The sequence below is a fragment of the Hyposmocoma kahamanoa genome, unplaced genomic scaffold (assembly GCF_003589595.1).
Source record: "Hyposmocoma kahamanoa isolate Upper Pololo Valley unplaced genomic scaffold, ASM358959v1 99879, whole genome shotgun sequence".
In the NCBI taxonomy this organism is placed as follows: Eukaryota; Metazoa; Arthropoda; class Insecta; order Lepidoptera; family Cosmopterigidae; genus Hyposmocoma; species Hyposmocoma kahamanoa.
In genome coordinates, this window is record NW_020656077.1 from 360628 (window position 1) to 379727 (window position 19100).

The following is a 19100-nucleotide window of genomic DNA, read 5'->3' on the forward strand; positions in this document are numbered from 1 at the left end:
ATGGGAACAGAGGACTATGAACCATCGCCATAAATTACCTCAAATTACGATGCTATGAAATAATTATTACAAATTGTCAACATTACTTCGAGGTCGCGTTGTCGCCAAATCACCAACATTAACCTATTTATAGTCGCGGCGTCTTCCGTTCGTCTGACTGCCACCTGCTATCCTTAGCCAGAGAATGCTTACTTTTTAAACTGCACTAGAACCTAATGTATTTCTTATCTAAGTAGTATGTAATAGTTTCAAAATGTTGCTGGTCACTCACTGATTTTCTTGATCAATTTACATCAAACTAATATTAAAAGATTTCAATATTTGTAAGGTTACTACACTGGTAAGGAATATCAAAACTTTGAAAACTGAAATTAGAAAAACGCTAGCTGTTCAGTAACTTTTGTTCTTAATAGTACATCGACATTTTGGATGAATAAAACTTTGTTGTAACTGTTGAACCGTAGGAGAGTGGGTCGTGGGGAATCCTCCCGGAATTCAACGGCGGATCGCGGGGGAAGCTTGCCCGCTCTAAATCTGTCGCACTCGCCGCCAAGCTTTTCGGCGTGCGGACGCTCGGACGTACCCTAATCTAAATATAACGGCGTCGTGTGCGCAGGTCCCCGTACGTGACGCTGGGTGCGGTGCGGTACGCCGTCCGCCGCGCACCGCCCCCGCGGGCCTGCCCCTGCCGCTGCTGCTCAGAGGAAGCGGTGGCGGCGTGCCTTGGTCGCGCGAAGCCTGATCGCCGCACGCTGGATCGCTTCCAACGCAATCTGGGCCGCGGCGGGCGCGAAGAGCGGCCCTCCCGCCAAAAACGCTTGCGGGACCTCACCGAGCGCTTACTGCGCGCCCATACCACACCACTGCATACACCTTCTCCCCCACCACCACCACCACCGCCTCCACCACATTCAGCCCCCGTGCTTCCTCCTGTACCACCACCAAGATCTCGACATCGTCATAGTCCTCCGCGAGGTGTCTCCGTTGATCGCTACGATGATTTTGATGCTAATAAAATCACTCTAGTTCGCGTCGAACCTCGTTCGATAGTGGGATCTTATGCACAAAAAACTATACCATACAGAAGTGCATCTTTTTCACAAGGTGATTTTGCTCCTGATAAGTATTACAGAGGCATCAGTCGACAACAACCTTCAATTTTTGACTTTGGGAAACGGTCAGCAAGGGCGGATTCGGAAAGGGCAGGAATTTCAGCATCAATTCGTGATGCCGAGTCTACAAGTGCAACAGAAGAAAATGTAACTGAAGGTGGGTCGGTTGCTTCCGTAGACTCTGCTGTTGGATCCGACGAGGGCTTACTGGCGCACGCCTCTCCAGCGCCGCGATCGCCTCCACCGGATGCACCACATAAGCAGTTGGGAGCGCGGTCGCTTACACATCCTTTGCCACGACGGGTACCGCCAGTACGAGAAGAGGGCCGAAGCGAAGCTAGTGGCAGTCTTCCTGCGCTTATGGCACCACGTGTTTTACATGAACTGCGCGAAGAAAGTGATGGTTCACAGGCCGATAGTGCTCAAGCACACAGTGAAGGCACTTCACCACTTGAACCTGCCCAGCCTTTTACTTTTCCACCTCTTCCAGCTCCTCCTCCAAATGCGTGTGCGAATATAGACTGTGAGTGTATAAACTTTCCAGTTGAACGTGAAGATTCAGCTAGCGCGATTGCCAGTTCTATTCCTGTGCCTGTATATGAGTGTATTGTGAAACAGTGGTCGCAAGAGTTACCGCAGGAGGAAACGCAAAGATCGGATGCTGCATCAGATGGGTCATTAGATCGTGACAAAGAAGACGAAACGATTACGAGTGAACAAGTAGCCAATTTGTTAGCTGCTGTGAAAGATAGGGATCTCACACCTGCACCAGCCCCTTTAAGCGCCAGAGAGCGACGCAAGCCATTAGACAAAAGTAAGAGAAGAAAAGGAATTTATATAACTACTGCTAGTGATGACGGAGGGGAAGAGGAAACAACACCTACTATTAATGGTTGTAAGCGTGAAAATAGTGACGCTTCTCTTCAGGAAATGCGCCTGTCAGCTGAAACTAGAACGTCGTCGTTACTAGGTGATAAATCTGACGACTCTTGTACAAATGGTCCACCCAGTCCTTGTGAAGCTCCTATAATGATGTGGCCTCGTTCGGAAGAATTACGGGCTAGACGAGCTAGATTCTCACAGCAAAGTTCTGATGAAAGAGATGAAGATTCTTATCGAGCAAGGCGAAAGTACGGGGTAATTTCTAGAGGTGATTCCCCTTCAGAGGCTGAAAGTGATTCCTGTTCGAGGGATCGGACTGCTTCGCCATCTCCTTACAGTCCTTCAGACGTTTCTGAACTTGAGGTTAGACGACAACAATTTTGTAGAGGACCCTTTGGAAAAACACTTGAAGCACCAGCGAGTAGGTCAGTTGAAGTAGGGAGAAGAAGTTTGTCTGATGCAACTGTTCCTAGTCGTAAAACAAGTGCTGGTGCTGCAACCGTTGGGACAAGAACAAGGGGTCCAACACATGTTAGAGCAACATCTTCACCATCCAAATTAGCTGGAGTGAAACCAGGAGCTGATTTGCTGGCAGAACTTCTTCGAGGCAGCTCAGAAGCTCTTTCCAACTCATCAACTTTTGACAATGTTGTACTCACACTGCATCAGCACAATGTAAGTACTTTTTACTTGATTTGTAGTTTGTTATTATTAACCTCGATTGCGTGTAGTTAGAGCAACAAAGTTACAGATATACTGAATTTTGCTATTAGATGTTTATCTTCGCGGAGAATAAGTTGTGTTATTGCCAAAGTTTATTGGTGGTAATTTGGGTTACAAGAACAATTTCGGGTACAGATTATTAAATCCGCGATCAAATTCAGGGTCGGGTGATATTTTTTAAATACATTACTCGCATTTCCCAGCGTTTTTCGGACCAATGTCATATGACTCACGCGCACGCGACAGCTGTTCCAGACACATTAAAAATCTTAAGGGAGATTCAGTAGCCATTTATTTATAATCTACGAAACCGAACTTAGATTCTGAGTGAAAAATTACTATCTATTTGAATTAAAAGGAACGCTATCCCAGGGAAACCAATGTAAACGTTAAGAGCAACTTAAATCTAAGTAATTCTTAAATCCGCTTTATGAGTCTTATGTCGAATGTATTTTCGAAGGCTTTTTTCATTTGTTAATTCAATATAAAAATTATTTAAATACCATTTCTGATTCTCTTACACCTACTAATGTTTTATTTTGATCTTTGAGCAACACGTAATAAATTCATCTTGAGTAGCGCTCCATGACTCATTGTGGCAAGAAACTATGTACTGTTTCTTTATATACTTTTGAGTAAATGTGTTTTGTTGCCCTTGGGGTCCTTTCTATTTTTATTTCACTTTTCAAAGAGTGTTTACGGTATTCTGTAATATTTTGCTTTTAGTTGTATAACACGTCTGTGCTCTAGATTTTCATTTCAAATGAACTGGCTGTCGCATTAAACTATACAAAATATTAAAAACATGTTTGTTTCTCATAACGTTGAATGACTTTCTATCTTTAGGCCAATATCGTGCACATCATCGATTCAAAGTCAATTGCGTGCACGAGTATTCACGTAGCTCTGTTTTCCTCAATTGACATAGAGCTCATTAGTCAAATTAATTGTACTCGTTGTTTGTATGTTACACACCCTATTTTAGAGGTGTCCTTGGGATTTTTTCTACCACACATGCATTCCTGGTATCTTGTATGTTAACCTCACATTTGTAAGAAGTTGAGGAGTTGAGACGGTGACATTATTGTCTTACTAAAATAATGTTTGGGCTATCTCAAACGATACCTAATACTTTATTTACGAGTGGGAACATGGCCTCTTCTATTTTAATGGTCTCGTCTAAGATTTTAGATGAGTACAATTATTAAACACGTGAACAGCGAGCTAATGGAGCCGATGGATTCTTTTATTTTATCGGGATTTATTACAATAGCGTTGCAAGATTCACTTAACGCTGCGGGAATCAATGGCTACCTGTGGGGCAGTGCCGCCGTGCTACACTGAATTCTAATGTTACAATCACACTTTAAATTCAGATGGATATCTTTACTAATACTGAACTACGTAAACCATCCTATTTTCTTGATTCATCATCTCCCATTAGCTTTCCGGGAAATATAAATGACATCATAAAAATAAGAACATTTATAATTTTTTTTTTATATTGAACAGTCAAATCTTGATAAATGTTACTAAATTTACATAGATTTTCAGGATTTTTAACCACTTTACTAAATGCAACCTAGGAGATGCCTGTGATACTTCATTTGACGTCATAGGGATGATGTAAAGTCTATAGATATTTAGTGTTTTTGATTTTTAAAAGTAAAAGTTCTATGTTATATAGAACTTTTTATTCTATATATCAATAATAATAATTGGTAAAGTACAATAAAAGCTTAGATACTAGAAAGTACAATTAGGACATTTCAAAATACATTTTAGAAAATTTCGGAAAACGTTTATCCTATCGTTAATTTACAGGTCTCAAAGAAGTAATAACACTGACATGTTAATTCATTGCCTATGATTAAAATTCATACTCTAAGAATGAATACCCGAACTATAAACGTATTCTTTAAATTATCGAATTTTTTTATCGATATACCTCATAGGAAATGAAACTATTTTTCCGGATTTAAATCGCGTATATTTGTTTTTTCAAACAAACCGACGTTTCGGGCCCTTTACAGGTCCCATGGTCATGGTTGATATACCTCATCTAGAGATGAGCAAATAAATAGCAAATGCAGTGTAATAAAGTAACCTTTGCACATTTTCGCAAAAAATTATGAATTTTTGAAAATAGAAATGATTTTCCGCTCATTTTTTAGAAATAAACATTAATTTGGTGTCATTTTTACTTTGGTTTACTTACTTATGCAAAGGCTATTCATTTAAAAGCGAGGCTTATAATTTTTTTTTATGAAATACGTAATGCACATCGTTACAAGGATAAATTGTGTTCATTTTCATGAACTGTCATTGGGATCACACTAGATTATTTTTAGTACAGTTATAGTGTCACAGTTTTCGTTCCAAAATGTCAGGAGAATAAAAAGAAGTCGTGCTGTGGTAAGGAATCTGGAACTAAAGGTAATAAATTTAAACAATATTAAAATTGATACAAAATTGACATTTTTCACTTTGTGAGCATGTGATATTAGCAACCAGTGCAGTGTTTTCGTTAACTTCTCTTGTGGGTTCAGTGCGCTTAGCTTTTTAGCTCTTGGGGTTGAATGAAATGTCGTATAGCAAAAAATTATCCTGGCGCAAAAAACTATGGAAGATACAGTTGTTTCGGTGACTCTTTGTATGATTCATATGTAAAATAGGTCAGTGGCGGAGCCGGCATGCGATTGTTTGTGTATGTTCGTTTCTAGGTTACTTCACGTTTGAACGCAGCTCGGCGTGTAAAGGCTCAACCAACCCAACACGTTATAATATTATTGTTCCCAGAAATTTGGAATCAGTTTAGTGATTATCTGAGCCGCCTTGTTATTGTAAGCATCATCAGAAGTTCTTCGAATCACTTTGTAATCTTTGCAATCTTAAAAAATGAATAAGAAACCTTCATAGGTTATTCTTGTAGCTACTGTTACAATCAGTTATTTAGCTGCTGCAAGTTTATTTTGTGGTGATCTCATTAAATTTCGTATCGTTGTCGTGTTCTTTTTCATTCATTCGATGTCCATAAAGATATCGATTTATAGTATCTAATGGCCACTAGACTAAAAATAAAGCAAAATGATACGTTATTTTCTTCTTCTTCTTCTTTTAAATGTTATGGCTCCATCGAAATAATCAATGATTTTGCCAATGTCAAGTAAAAATAACTATGTTCGGTAGTTTAATATTATTATTAATCTGGACGCTATTTGAGTAGTCAATAGGTATGTCATTGTGACAAAAAAGTTTATTTTTACGTAAACGTAAATATAAGTTTGGTATATAGTTTTTTTGGTGTTTTTTTTTTTTTTTTTTTTTTATACCTGACAGGCGAATGACTCCACTCCACCTGTTTAATTGGGGTTGCCATTTTTTTATTTTCTCTCGAGTTTAATTAATATCCGTACTATTTTATTTCAAGATTGTCCAATTGCATAAACAATACTTCGACGACATGCCAATTTATTCCTGTTTATATAAGATGCTGCCTATGACAGTTCGCTTATTTTAGCTTATATAAAACACTTTTCTTGTTAGAGTTCCGTAGAGAAACATTAACGTTTTCTCTTAGAGAGGTTACACACGGCGACTTTTAGCACCGTTGCAAACGTATTGCATCGATAGAGTCGCGTCGTTGCACCGATGCAAACGCGCTGCAAGAGCGCGACTGCGTCGTTACAAACGCGCGATTGCATCGCTACGCTTGGCATTTATAGGCGATTGCATCGATAAAGTCGTGCGTTTGCACCATTGCAAACGCGCTGCAAGAGCGCAACTGCATCGTTACAAACGCGCGATTGCATCGCTACACTTGGCATTTATAGGCGATTGCATCGATAGAGTCGTGCGTTTGTACCGTTGCAAACGCGCTGCATTGTTAATTTCAAGCATGCTAAAGATTTTTAATCAATTTCTGCCTTGTCAAGAAAAGGGAACAAATACGAAAGGTGTAATCCAAACTGATATTACAGTAAATGTGAGTGTAACGCAAAAACGAATTTTGGTGAATATTGGTATTGATATAAATAATCAAATTTTGAATAATAAAATACCTGAATAAAGTAACGCAGTATTACTAAAATAATGAATCTATACACATTATAACCCTATATATATATATATACGTACATTACATGGTACACAGTTTATACACATCTCTCATGCTCTCTTTTGCCGAACTCAATGTTTGACTTTATTAAAATTATTTTGCTATGAAAAACATAATAGCGATTGACAACAATGTTTACAAAAAGCAACAAGTCTACCAGCAGCACGACATTGATGGTAATTGTGAATACATTGATTTATAATATGGCAGCTTTCTTCAATGAAAAATCTTATCGACGTGTATTTGCTCATTTTATATTGTCTCTTCATTTATTGTGCGCATTTGCCATCCATCTCGCCTGTGGTTAGTGATGTGGTCGATCATGGAGCATGCACACCTGAGTACATATACACACGGCACCTTCACACACACAAAGATAATCGGAAACACTTGACTCCACGCACACCTTTATTTCTTACTTTTAAGTTTGTACTTTTAAGTTTATACTTTTAAGTTCTGTACAGAGTACTACAATAGAAAATCTCTTTTGATTGTGCTTATTGGGAAGAATTTGGCTTCTATGATACAGTATCATACTAGTTTGGAAGTCAGAGAGTCACGATTTTGTAATACTTAATTTATTTCATAAATAAATATTATTATTATTATTCACTCTCACCTTGAAAAGGTCCAAGTTATAACGTTCAGGAAACAAGTCGGCAGGCAAGGAATTCCACCCCATAGCCGTTTGCTACATAAATGTGGAATCGTAACGCTTCGTGTGTACCTTTAGCATATCCACAACATAGGTGTGGAACCCAAGCCTACATCTAGTCTCTCGGATTTATAGATTTTTATTTTTGATTAGATTCAGAAAACATAAGGGTTTCCGAAATGAAACTAGGAGGATTTATAGACATGTTCTAATATAGAAGTGCTACGGCATTTCAAATGGTTTGGCATTCTCACGTTAATACACAAACAGAATATTTAAAAATATATAAATATTCGTCAAACCTGAATCAACCTGGGGCATTCTGTGTATCAGCATTTAATGTTTTAATTTATCGTCAATTTACAAATCAAAACTTAATAATACTTAAGTAATGTGTCATAACGGCATAAAGTTCACATTACGCCCAAAAAATGTGTCACTTTGATTTAACATCTTAATAATTCTGCCCTGTTTGTTATAATTTATGTTATTTAACTTTTGTGGCCGAACGGTTGCCATGCTGGTCTGTCACGCAGAGGTCCCGGGTTTGATTCCCGGGCCTGGAGAAATATTTGATAGCCTGCATTTATTTCTCTCGTGTGTTTAAGTGTCGTATTCTAGAACTCTACTCAATGATCAAGTTAGGATTGCACTGGAAGCACAAGCACTGGAAATACGACCCTAATGGAAGGGAATTGAGTATGATTTCGAGTGCTTTAAACCATGCTCAAATCCTGACTTGAGCATTGAGTAGAGTTCTGGAATACGACCCTAAGTGTAATTTGTGGTTGTCTATGTGTCCATGCTACAGTGTGTTATTTTACTTTAGTTGCGGGCAACTTCGTTTTATATTCGATTTAAATAGGTTGAATACTAATAAATTGTACTAAGAAGCACGCGTTTAGATATTTACTTTTATTATGGAGATATAATTTTTTTTTCGAAATGTCACTGAACTTCAAGAAAAATGTTTTTGCCTTTTTTCCCCCGAAATATGTGAAACTTTCCTTTGAAAAAAATACAAATTGACTGTCTATTTAAAGTTTATTAAATGTGAAAATCGTAAGTCCTTAAGTGCACAAAAAAGCGAGATAAAAAATTGTTATTTTAAAAATATATTTACATAAAATTAACCGTACTAAATTAGCATTTTTTTACCTTCAAAATATACTACTACTAGATAGCGCGTTTCTAAGGTTTTTTAGATTTCTATGGAAATAGGGTTCTTACAAAATGTATAAATTTTTACCCGACTACGTGAATCAATGGATGGTTATGTGTTAAAACAACAATATTGATATATTTATTTTGAATATGAATAGACTTGTACGTGGTAGTAGATACAAAGATATGAACTTTTTTTAGTGTTAGTAAATATAAAATTTTATCCATACAACAATTCAATTTCCTTTATTAGGTTCAGATAACTAGTCCATAAGATACATTGACTGAATTTTCGCATTATGAAGTCATCAAGTGAAATAAATTAAATTGAAGTAATTATGTCGAAAATAATTTAAAACAATATACGGTATATAGTATTGGCATATTTTGTTATAATATTCACGTATTATGTATTACGTATGTGTATTACGTTGTGTGAATAAAGATAAATTATCCAGGCAATTTCTGAAAGCTCATACATTTTCCTCATTGTCGGATATCCGAATGATTTCGTCTGTTGCTAGCGTGATATCAGCAGCTTCAATACTAATGTTTTTTGATGGGTAATGATCGTCACGAACATTTTCCGTGGTAACACTTAGAAGGTGAAGAACTTTACCAGGTATAGGTAGAGATTTTTTTATGTTTGTGACGTGTACTAAGTATCAAAGAGGATAAATAAGCATCAGACGATTCCAGTGCACGGTGAAACAGATATGGTCATTTTCTGATCCAACTTTCGTGTATGGTGCTCGATTATGACGTTAAAGCTTGTTTCTTGATTCACCGACTTGTTTCGATAACATACCTATTGGTAATGTGCTACACTAAATGAATAAAAAATATTGCACTTTGTAGACTGGATAAATATTCAGTGACAACCTTAATACAAAATTTAAAAATTCAATATTTCTGGTCTCTTGTGTTTGTCGCATCTGGATTTTTTTCATGGTAGTACTTATTGCTGTAATTAATAAATCTTCGTTGAAAAAACGTACTAATACGTACAAAGTCTGCAGAAAAAAATGGATCAAACCATAGAAAAAATAAATTGTGCTCTAGGATAGCTTGATATTTTTGGACTTATTGGCGCTTTTAGTAGTTTTCTATTATAACATGAAGTATTTAATGAAAAATCATTTACAGGTTAGGAGGATAATCTCTAAGGATTTTTACGATTTTTAACATTTATCTAAAACTATGACAGATATAGCCAGGAGAGTTTAATTTAGAGCTTTGTTTGAGTATTATCTTTCTAAAAAACACATAAAACGATAATGTCCGCAACTAAGGCAATATAACACACTGCCGGGCACAAGTAAGTATATTTATCTCGCTCGCACCTTTAGATTATTTTACAGTTATTCTTTCTATCTAACGGTGCATTGGCTGGGGTTGAAAATTGTTAAAAGCTTTATAACGTTTATTTTCCTTCAATTTTATACTTGCCTTCGTAAGTTCGTCAAAACCCGGTACAAAGCTCTTTCCATGTTAGCAAGGTACTGAGTTGTATGTACAATATGTGTCCAATTTTTCGACCTTCATCAAGGGTCATATACGGCTCATCCCAGAAATAGGCAAGCACTCAAGTTTTACGCCCAAATTGAGGGTAAAAAGTATTGCTATTAAATAATGCTAAGTTTTGTTCAAATTTAACGATATTGTTATAAAATGCTTCTATTTACTTAATTTCCTTATTCACATTCATTTAAAAACACCACAAATCACGGCTATTTGGAAGTTGTACTCCACTGTTTTAAATCAGACAGATCTACAAGTTTTTGGAATGCCAATATCCGAAAAATGGCCTCTGTAATATATTGTGCCACTTTAGAATCGGAAGGTCGGGTCACTTCCGCTGTATCACCAGTCCTCTCGAAGAAAATAAAATTAAGAAGTGAGTAAAGTAAGATATCAATATATAATATTGCGCTTTGCAGACAGGATAAATGTTCAGTAACAACCCTAACACAAAATTTAAAAATTCAATATTTCTGACCTCTTCTGTTTGTCGCATCTGGTTTTTTTTTGTGGTAGTACTTATTACTATAAGTAACATAATTGCGTTGAAAAAAAATGCAACTATGTACAAATTCTTTAGAAAAAAAATAACGAAATCCTGGAAGAAAAATAATTGTGGTCTAGGAAATCTTGATATTTTTTATTTTTTGGATTTATTGGAGCTTTTAGTAGTTTTCTATCATAACATGAAATATTTAAAGATAAATCATGTACAGGAAAGGAAATAATCTGATTTTGTGGTTTTTATGGATTGTTCTCGATTTTCTAAGTTTCTCTAAAACTATGATAGATAAAACGTGGAGAGTTTTATTACGAATTTTGTTTGAATAAAATCTTTCTAAAAAACACATAAAACGAGGATGTCCGCAACTAAAATAACACACTGTGCATGGCACTCGCGATACTGGGTTTTCTTAGTGAAGGGCTATGAGTACGTGCGTAAAAAAAAATTAAGTAACGCATTATTGGATTTTGGTAACTTCGAGATATTGGTACATAAAGTCCTTTTTTCTTTGAAAAATGTCAATAACGCCGATTTTACTTAACAATAAAACTCAAACTAAATAAGGTATAAAAAACCGCTTATAGGGGATTGTAGACCTTGTTTCGCTGATTCCGGATGTGTCAATAACTCAGTTTAGCTAAAAAGGTCTATTACGTTAGTTTAGATAAGGAAGGCAGAATTGAAGTGCGATTTATATACTCTTCTTATTGAATCGCATTAGCACTGGGTTCGCGTCAATGCTATAAACGCATCATAAAATTATTCCAATACGTTTGTAAGAAATCCGCCCAATTGCACAAAGGGGACGGAAGCAATGTTGGCCTGGTGCCAATAGCACCGCGATCATCTCGCCGGTTTTTACAGCAGTTCGCCCGTAGGTGTGTACTGCTGCTACGTTCGCCTAACATACTAATGAAGCAAGTATTCATTATATACTTTGTGTGATCGTAAACAATCTTAATTTAGGTGTTTGAATATTACGAGTTTAGGCACACTAGAATATATGAGTACATAATAATGCTAGGTGAATTTCTCATATATTAACTGGTCAAAGATTTATAAAAATTGTAAGGAAATAAGTACTTAAAATCTACTACTAGACCAAACGTTCACAAATTGCTGCTGTAAGTATGAAAAAGCATTTGTCGCGCACTCGTTGGAATACCAAATCAACTACAAAGCTACAAAGTTCACTTGTCATGGCTCAAAAGCAAAAGCTGCACTCACTAATCGCATTAAAACAGTTTGCTTTTTATTTCACAGAAATCAAGATCTAATTTAATGATGACCGTCTGCCAAGTTAATTTTAGCACGTGACTTTTTTTAGTTTTCCATTTTTGCTCGATGTATTAACCGTCATAATGTATTCTTAGTAAATTCTTATTCCTACGTCAATGAGGATATTTATTTACGCTCGCCATTCACTATTTTAAACGTAAATATGCGAGAAAAGATTTTTGAACTAAGCAAGCACTGCCCAACGTCTGCACGTGTGTTTTGGCAACCGTTCGGAGTAATTAGTCTTGTGAAGATCTCTAAACCTTTGTATAATGTGTGCGGTACTGCTACGTCAATTTCACGACGTCGGCAGATTATTTGCGAACTCTTAAATCATTGGCTTTTGTATCAACACATAACGAGTACATAAACACTGTTGTAGCCTGTATCGAAGTACTGAAATACGAATTATCAACAATTTTAGACAAGATAATAATATGTTTCTTTCAGTATACCTTTATTTATTTTTCTAATGATAACCACGTGAATTACATGGTCTCAAATTACAGAATTCATTGTACTAGAACTATCACAGTACAGCAAGAGTCTCTCGGGTTATTCACAACACCCAGACCACCACAAATTTGGAAAAAGTTTGTTTCTAAATTTGATCCTACCGAGAGTCGAAACCCGGATCTGTTCATCTAGCTCCCACATTCTTAATCGTTGGGTCACCGAGGTTGTCTATATATTCTTAACAATATGTTATATGTAAATAAGTAAACTTGCTCTAGGCCCAGTAATTTTTTGTGTCTTAAGTCATAAGAAGATTTAAATGCTACCACCTGATAGGTAAGACAACGTTTCCCTGCTGCTCTATTTATAAAAAAAGGGATAACGTATACTACGTCCTCGTGGAGTATACCCAGTAAGAGCCTGAGAGGCTTCAGCTGGGCATCAAAATTAAACTTGCGAATACTGTAGTATGTGTAACGGCATACTGGCCAACCCTACATTCAAAGTCATCAGATCGCTATATCGCATGGTACAAAATGTAGGTGATCATCAGTATTTATGAATTGATTTTTTTATGGTTTTTAGTTGATTGTATTCAGTGGTACTATGTTCCTATGGGTGTGGCATATTCCATTAAGAATACATCCTCTAATAAATGAAGAATATAAAAATAAATCCCGTATATTTGTTTTTTCAAACAAGCCGACGTTTCGAACCCTTTACAGGTCCCATGGTTACGGTTGACTGAGGTGGTACAGTCTTCAACCAATGTTCACGTATCAATCAAAGTTAATGTAGCGTAAATTGGAATGTTTTCTTTGTAAAATTAAAAATAAGGTATTTTATTAGTAACTATTGTAACTATAGTGAAAAAATAGGGTGGTTTAATATTAGACATAACTGGTTGAAGACTATACCACCTCAGTCAACCGTGACCACGGGACATGTAAAGGGCCCGTAACGTCGGTTTGTTTGAAAAAACAAATATACGCGATTTAAATCCGGAAAAATAGTTTCATTTCCTATGTGTAACAATCGCGAAAACCTAAGAACTCGATAAAAAAATAAGTGTTTAAAAACGGTGATTTAATCAATATTTTATTACACAGGCTACGATTTATCTAGACCTTAAATGTACGCAGCAAAAGCAAGAATACCTTGCGAGGTATTAAAAATTTTATTACATTTTCATTAATAATAACGCTTTAATAGCTGCTGAACGATGTCATATAATTCGAAGTTGCTTAATTCACTATCTTGAGACCTCCCCGCTAGTGTTTATTTGTCGCGCGACGTCTGAGCGTAGGTACACGTGGAGTCATATCATGGGTTCATGACCAAAATTCGTATCGACTAGTAATCAACGTACTTATGTTAATGTTGCTAATATACTACACTGTTGTAAATTGTGCTTGTGAAATTTGGTAGGTTTTTTTTATAATATCTAGTAACTTAAATCACAAAGATCTGTGGGGGTACTGCCACTCCGCCCATCACCTTGAGACATAAGTTGACAAGACCCATATGCCTGTAATTATCACCAGCACCCTTACCCTTGAAAACCGAAACACAGTAATGCTGACATTACTGCTTGGCGGCAGAACTAGGTAAGGTGGTAGTACAAGCCTGGACGCACTCTTTCACAAGGAGCACAACTGATGCTAGGTAATAAGTTCATGTTAATAAGCAGTATCGATGGTTTTTTTTATACTTTTCACATACTCTAGAGTGTAATTTGCTTTACAATTTATTATTGTACTTTCAATAAATTCTATCCTACTTCCTTTAACAAATCTTTAAAATCTACGGCAATAATTATTTTTTATCATATTAGGCGTTCTGTTTCAGTGGTAATAAAGTTTGATTATGGATCGGTACCCATGTACGCAAACGTGAATTAACAATTTCCAAGAATTGTTCAGACTAGGAATTCCGTAAACATGTTTTAATAACATACTGCCAAGTCAATAATGTCTACCTTGATTATGTTCTTTACGCAAAATCATTGCTGTCGTCAACAATTAAACATGGTTTTCATTATAACATATTCGTCCACGTGTAAAGGGTAAGATTATTAAGATCATGTTGATTATTACAAGAATTTCAACGTTAAAATGTCTCAGTAAGATTTGACTTGAATGTAGGCACAACAAAACCTCCAAATGAAGCAATGTATTTAACGAACCCAATAATCACGATATAATATATATAATACTCACAATAATACTCAGTATTACTTCTTTCTATTCATTAGTGTTTGTTACGTTACAATACGCGTCTAGATGGAACAGCGGGTGGTCCGCACGACAATAAGTGGTTGAGACTATTGATATGCCATTCATTCCCTTTATTCGCATTTGTGTATGGAAAGTGATTGCGCACCTGATAATTATGGGTATTTTTGCTAGCGAACAAACTTATGAGAGGCGGTTATTTTAATCATAGGAGATAATAGATCGGGGACGCCTACTTATCGTAAGCGACATTTTTACCTAAACAGCTTTTTTATTGCAAATGATGTTTTAAACTATAACAGACAAGGACACGTCGACATTTCCCACCAAATTACATCAAATAGCAATTATAGTAAAAGCTAAGTTTATCGTTAGCTCAACTGTTTTTTATATTTTAGAGTAACCGATAGAATAATTTTAACAAAATATTAACGTAAGCGACCCACGACCGACTTGGTATCGCAACCGACATAGTACATCATTATTTCGTCTTTTACTAAAAAACGTGTTGCACCTTGTTGCATATTATTAATCGCAAATGTTGCCTTGAACGCCTTAAAGGGTCTAAAATATTTCAAACATCCCTTGTATAAAAAAAAATAGTTTAACGCAAAATCCATTATTATTCAAATCCAATATTATTGTATTATATATTAAAATTCGATTTAGTATTACATTTATTTGACTGTAGAAATGTTAATAAAACACCTTCTCCCGTAAAATTAGTTTTTTGTCGCTTATACTAAGTTGGAGGTAATGGCTCGATATCTGCACTGATTTGTTTCTAGAGGAAGATAGAGGGTATGGAGGACAATATTGAAGACAGATCCGTGGCTGCTATTGAAGGAGACGGTTTAGGACACAGTCTACCACACGTCCTTGTACGGTTTTTTTAACCTTTTTCATCATCGAGGTGCGATGATGTGTTATCCTTCGCCGTTTAAACAGCAAATGAGACCAAAATAACTTAGTGATGCGGAAGCGTCGGGAAACAAACCGTGCACCTCCGGATTAGGCCAATATTCTCCCAATTATCGCCTCTGTCGCAATATGTCAGTAGGTGTTGTTTAAATCGTGACGATTTACGAAATGCGAGGCAAAATGTTTCTGTGCAAGCTAATTACTTTGCCACTGGATTTACCGATACACCTATTAAATAATTGAAGTCACTACCAATATTCACCGAGCCGTGGTGAAATGAATGCTAATGAATAAAATGCAAATGTGATGAAATGCTCCTACGCGTTGAATTTCTTTTCTCCATACTAATCAGTGTATTCATTCTTCAAGACGTACTGGTAAATTCTGCGCGTCTTTTAAATATACGACGTTTTAACCTTGCGTTGTTTAGCAGCTTTTCTTAAAAGTTTTTTTTAGGATAGGTACCAAGTGACAGGACGAACAAGTCGTGCGCCTGGTGGTTAGCGACACGCCTGTCCATAGCAGCAGTTACAGCGCCCCTCAGAGCTTTAAATCGTTAAGCTCTGAGTGGCCCTGCTACTGCGCCCATCAAGCTTAGGGCGCGTTCCCATTATGTCATGAATACAGATAGTCGTGCAGTTTAAAGTGTCGTGGCTTATATATTTAAATGAAGTTGTTCACTCATAGAACAACTTGATTACCTGTCGTTCACGACTTTTTGGACGTTTCGATGACAGACTGACATGACAAGGGGAAGACCTAGTACGATAGTCATCCGACGATTAATAAAACGTCACGATAAAAATGTGACAACGGATAATCACAGCTTCAACGATTATGTCGTGCAAACGACAAGGCGGCTGCCGTAAACCGATAAATTTTCGTCACGATCTAGTGGGAACAACTAGACACGACAATGGTTTAACGACAAAATACACGTTCGCTATACAGTGACGACCGATAGTCGTGATATTGGAACAGGCTAGACGCGACAGTCGTCCAACGATAAATAAAACGTTACGACATAATGGGAACGCGCCCTTAGACATAAGTTGGTAAGTCCCAAGTGCTTGTAATTTCACCAGTTTATACTGGGTGTTCAAAAAGGTGAAACCATGTCAACCAGTTACACGCACTGGTTGACCTTCCTAAAAAACTATTGGGGTGCTGGTTTAAATCACGGACACATGGGACCAACTTATGTCTCAGGGTGACGGGCGCAGTGGCAGAGACCCTAAGATCTTTGCGATTTAAAGCTCTGATAGCACAGCAACTGTAGTAGATAGGCGTGTCGCCTACCAGGTGCACGACTTGTTCGCCCCGTCAATTGGTATTGTAAAAAAATAAAAAAACTTAAGACTATTAATACAAAGATCGAACACTCAGAAAAAATTCCTTCGATCCGGCCGGATTCGAACCGACGTCTTCAAGTGTATACCGTGCTACACGCTATACCAACTAAGCCACGGAACGAACCAGCGGACCTCACGAATTTTTTCTATGTGCTTGTTGTCGAGTCTTTATATTTGGTTTTTCGTGGCTTAGTTGGTATAGCGTCTGACACGGTATACTAGAAGATGTCGGTTTGAATCCGGCCGGATGGAAGGATTTTTTCTGAGTGTTCTTTCTTTGTATTAATAATTATACCAAATTAGTGGAGTAATTACACAAAAAAATAATTGAATAGCAATTCAATAAAAAATTAAAAAGTTAAGATTATTATTTTAGCACCTGGTAATTTATTCAAACATCAAAAATAAAGAGGATTGTACGACAGTCGTGGACAATTTAATCAATATTACGTATTTATAATATATACGTTTAAAGTATATATATACGTTTACCCCGCTAGACTCTTCTGATATAATACGGATTTTGTTTAAATTTCGTCCAGGTTAGACTACGTACGCACAAGTAACCATAAATGCAGTTGTTGATGAACGAAGTTATTTGCGCAAGTTCACACCTACAGAACCGCTAGTAACGAGTCATATAACTTCATAGATATTTATGAATTTCGGGTAATACTGGAGTATGCAAAGCATGTCGGTGGTGGTTGAGCGTGCACTATCTATTTCAGAAATGAACCGAATGCCATTGCCAAGGAATTCTGTGCTGTAATTACGCAATATATATGTACGTATATACATATTATGTATGAATGAGATACAAATTATTTTTAGATTAGTTGTCTACGTTATGTTGTAAATTCATTGTTTTGTCGGTGTATTGGTAAACAAGACAACATCACATACGTTGCTTTGACCCTAAAGTAAATAACTAAAGCACTTGTGTTATGGAAATCGGAAACAACGACGGTACCACAAACACCCAGACTCGAGAGAAAAGTTAATTTTCTACACTGACCCGGCCGGGAATCGAAGTCGGGAACTCAGCTATCGCGACATCATGATAACTGCTGTGCAAGTCACTCGACCACGGAGGTCGTCGAGAATAAACAACAACACACAAGAAAGTTGGAATGTGAAATTTAACGTGATTCGGAGGCAATATAATATTATTTATCTAAACAAGCTAGAGGACTAAAAGATTCTATTGAACATAATACTAAGATGATAACAGTGATTACGTTCGCTTGATTGATCACAATGACGTAGATTCTATATCCTATTCTTTGCAATTGACAGGACCAATATCGGATTTGCGTCAATAGTGTCTCCACTCTTTATATTTCCTACACTTGTGTTAGGTAACTAACATCTACGTCTTCTTACAGTTTTATGGGCACACTTGTTGTCCACAGTTGCCCTTACGTTGTTTAGATTTCATATTTACAAAACGTCGTCATTATTTGGCGATCCCAATTCTACTGATGAAGCAATGATTTATATATCCGAGATGATCTCACGGTGGACAAGACGACGTCGTAAACTGGACCTATAAGTCACCGTCCTAAATAATTTATTACAGCTTGACATCGGTTTGGACTCACTTAATTCCACGACGCTTGACATTTGGCCTATAATTTTTGGTTAATCAATATTATGATGTATTTTTGTTACGCGTTTTTTATTTGAAATTTGATTTTTTCGCTTCATGATCAAATATAAATTTTGCCTTGATTATGGCGCTACTTAAACAATGGCATGTCAAGAGGACAACTTTGCACCGTAGCTAAGGAATTTTATTTCAAAGATAGCTCGCGTAACATTCTTTTCGCGACATAGTTGTCGATAGATTATTGACGGTTCGAAGGAGATTGTTGTCTACTGTGTGTAAATTTTATTTATTTATTTTTATTTCACAATCATTATTATGATGTCATATTTAAGGAAAAATGAGTGCTAAATGGGATGTTTTGCGTTAGTTACATATCGACAATTGAAATTTGAAATGACGTAAGGAATATTTTGTCGTAAAGGAATATCCCTCCTACAAAATCTCGTCGTCTCGTCTGTCCCTTACTACAAAATCTCGCTTACGACATTTCAAAATTCGATACATCGACGAAATGATTACCCTTATATCGTCTGTGGAAATTTGAAATGTCCTAAGAGACATTTAGTTGTAA

At 36.6% G+C, this 19100-nt stretch overlaps 1 protein-coding gene across 2 annotated transcripts in view; it reads left to right on the forward strand.

The window, feature by feature from the left end:
* The window catches only part of LOC113239357 (rho guanine nucleotide exchange factor 17), a 117364-nt gene that overhangs the window by 24702 nt on the left and 73562 nt on the right, over positions 1-19100 (forward strand). For both annotated transcript variants that reach the window (XM_026476329.1, XM_026476330.1), the window contains one exon: positions 617-2669. In XM_026476329.1, the coding sequence (XP_026332114.1) occupies positions 617-2669 (2053 nt within the window). The remainder of the gene's footprint in view (positions 1-616; positions 2670-19100) is intronic.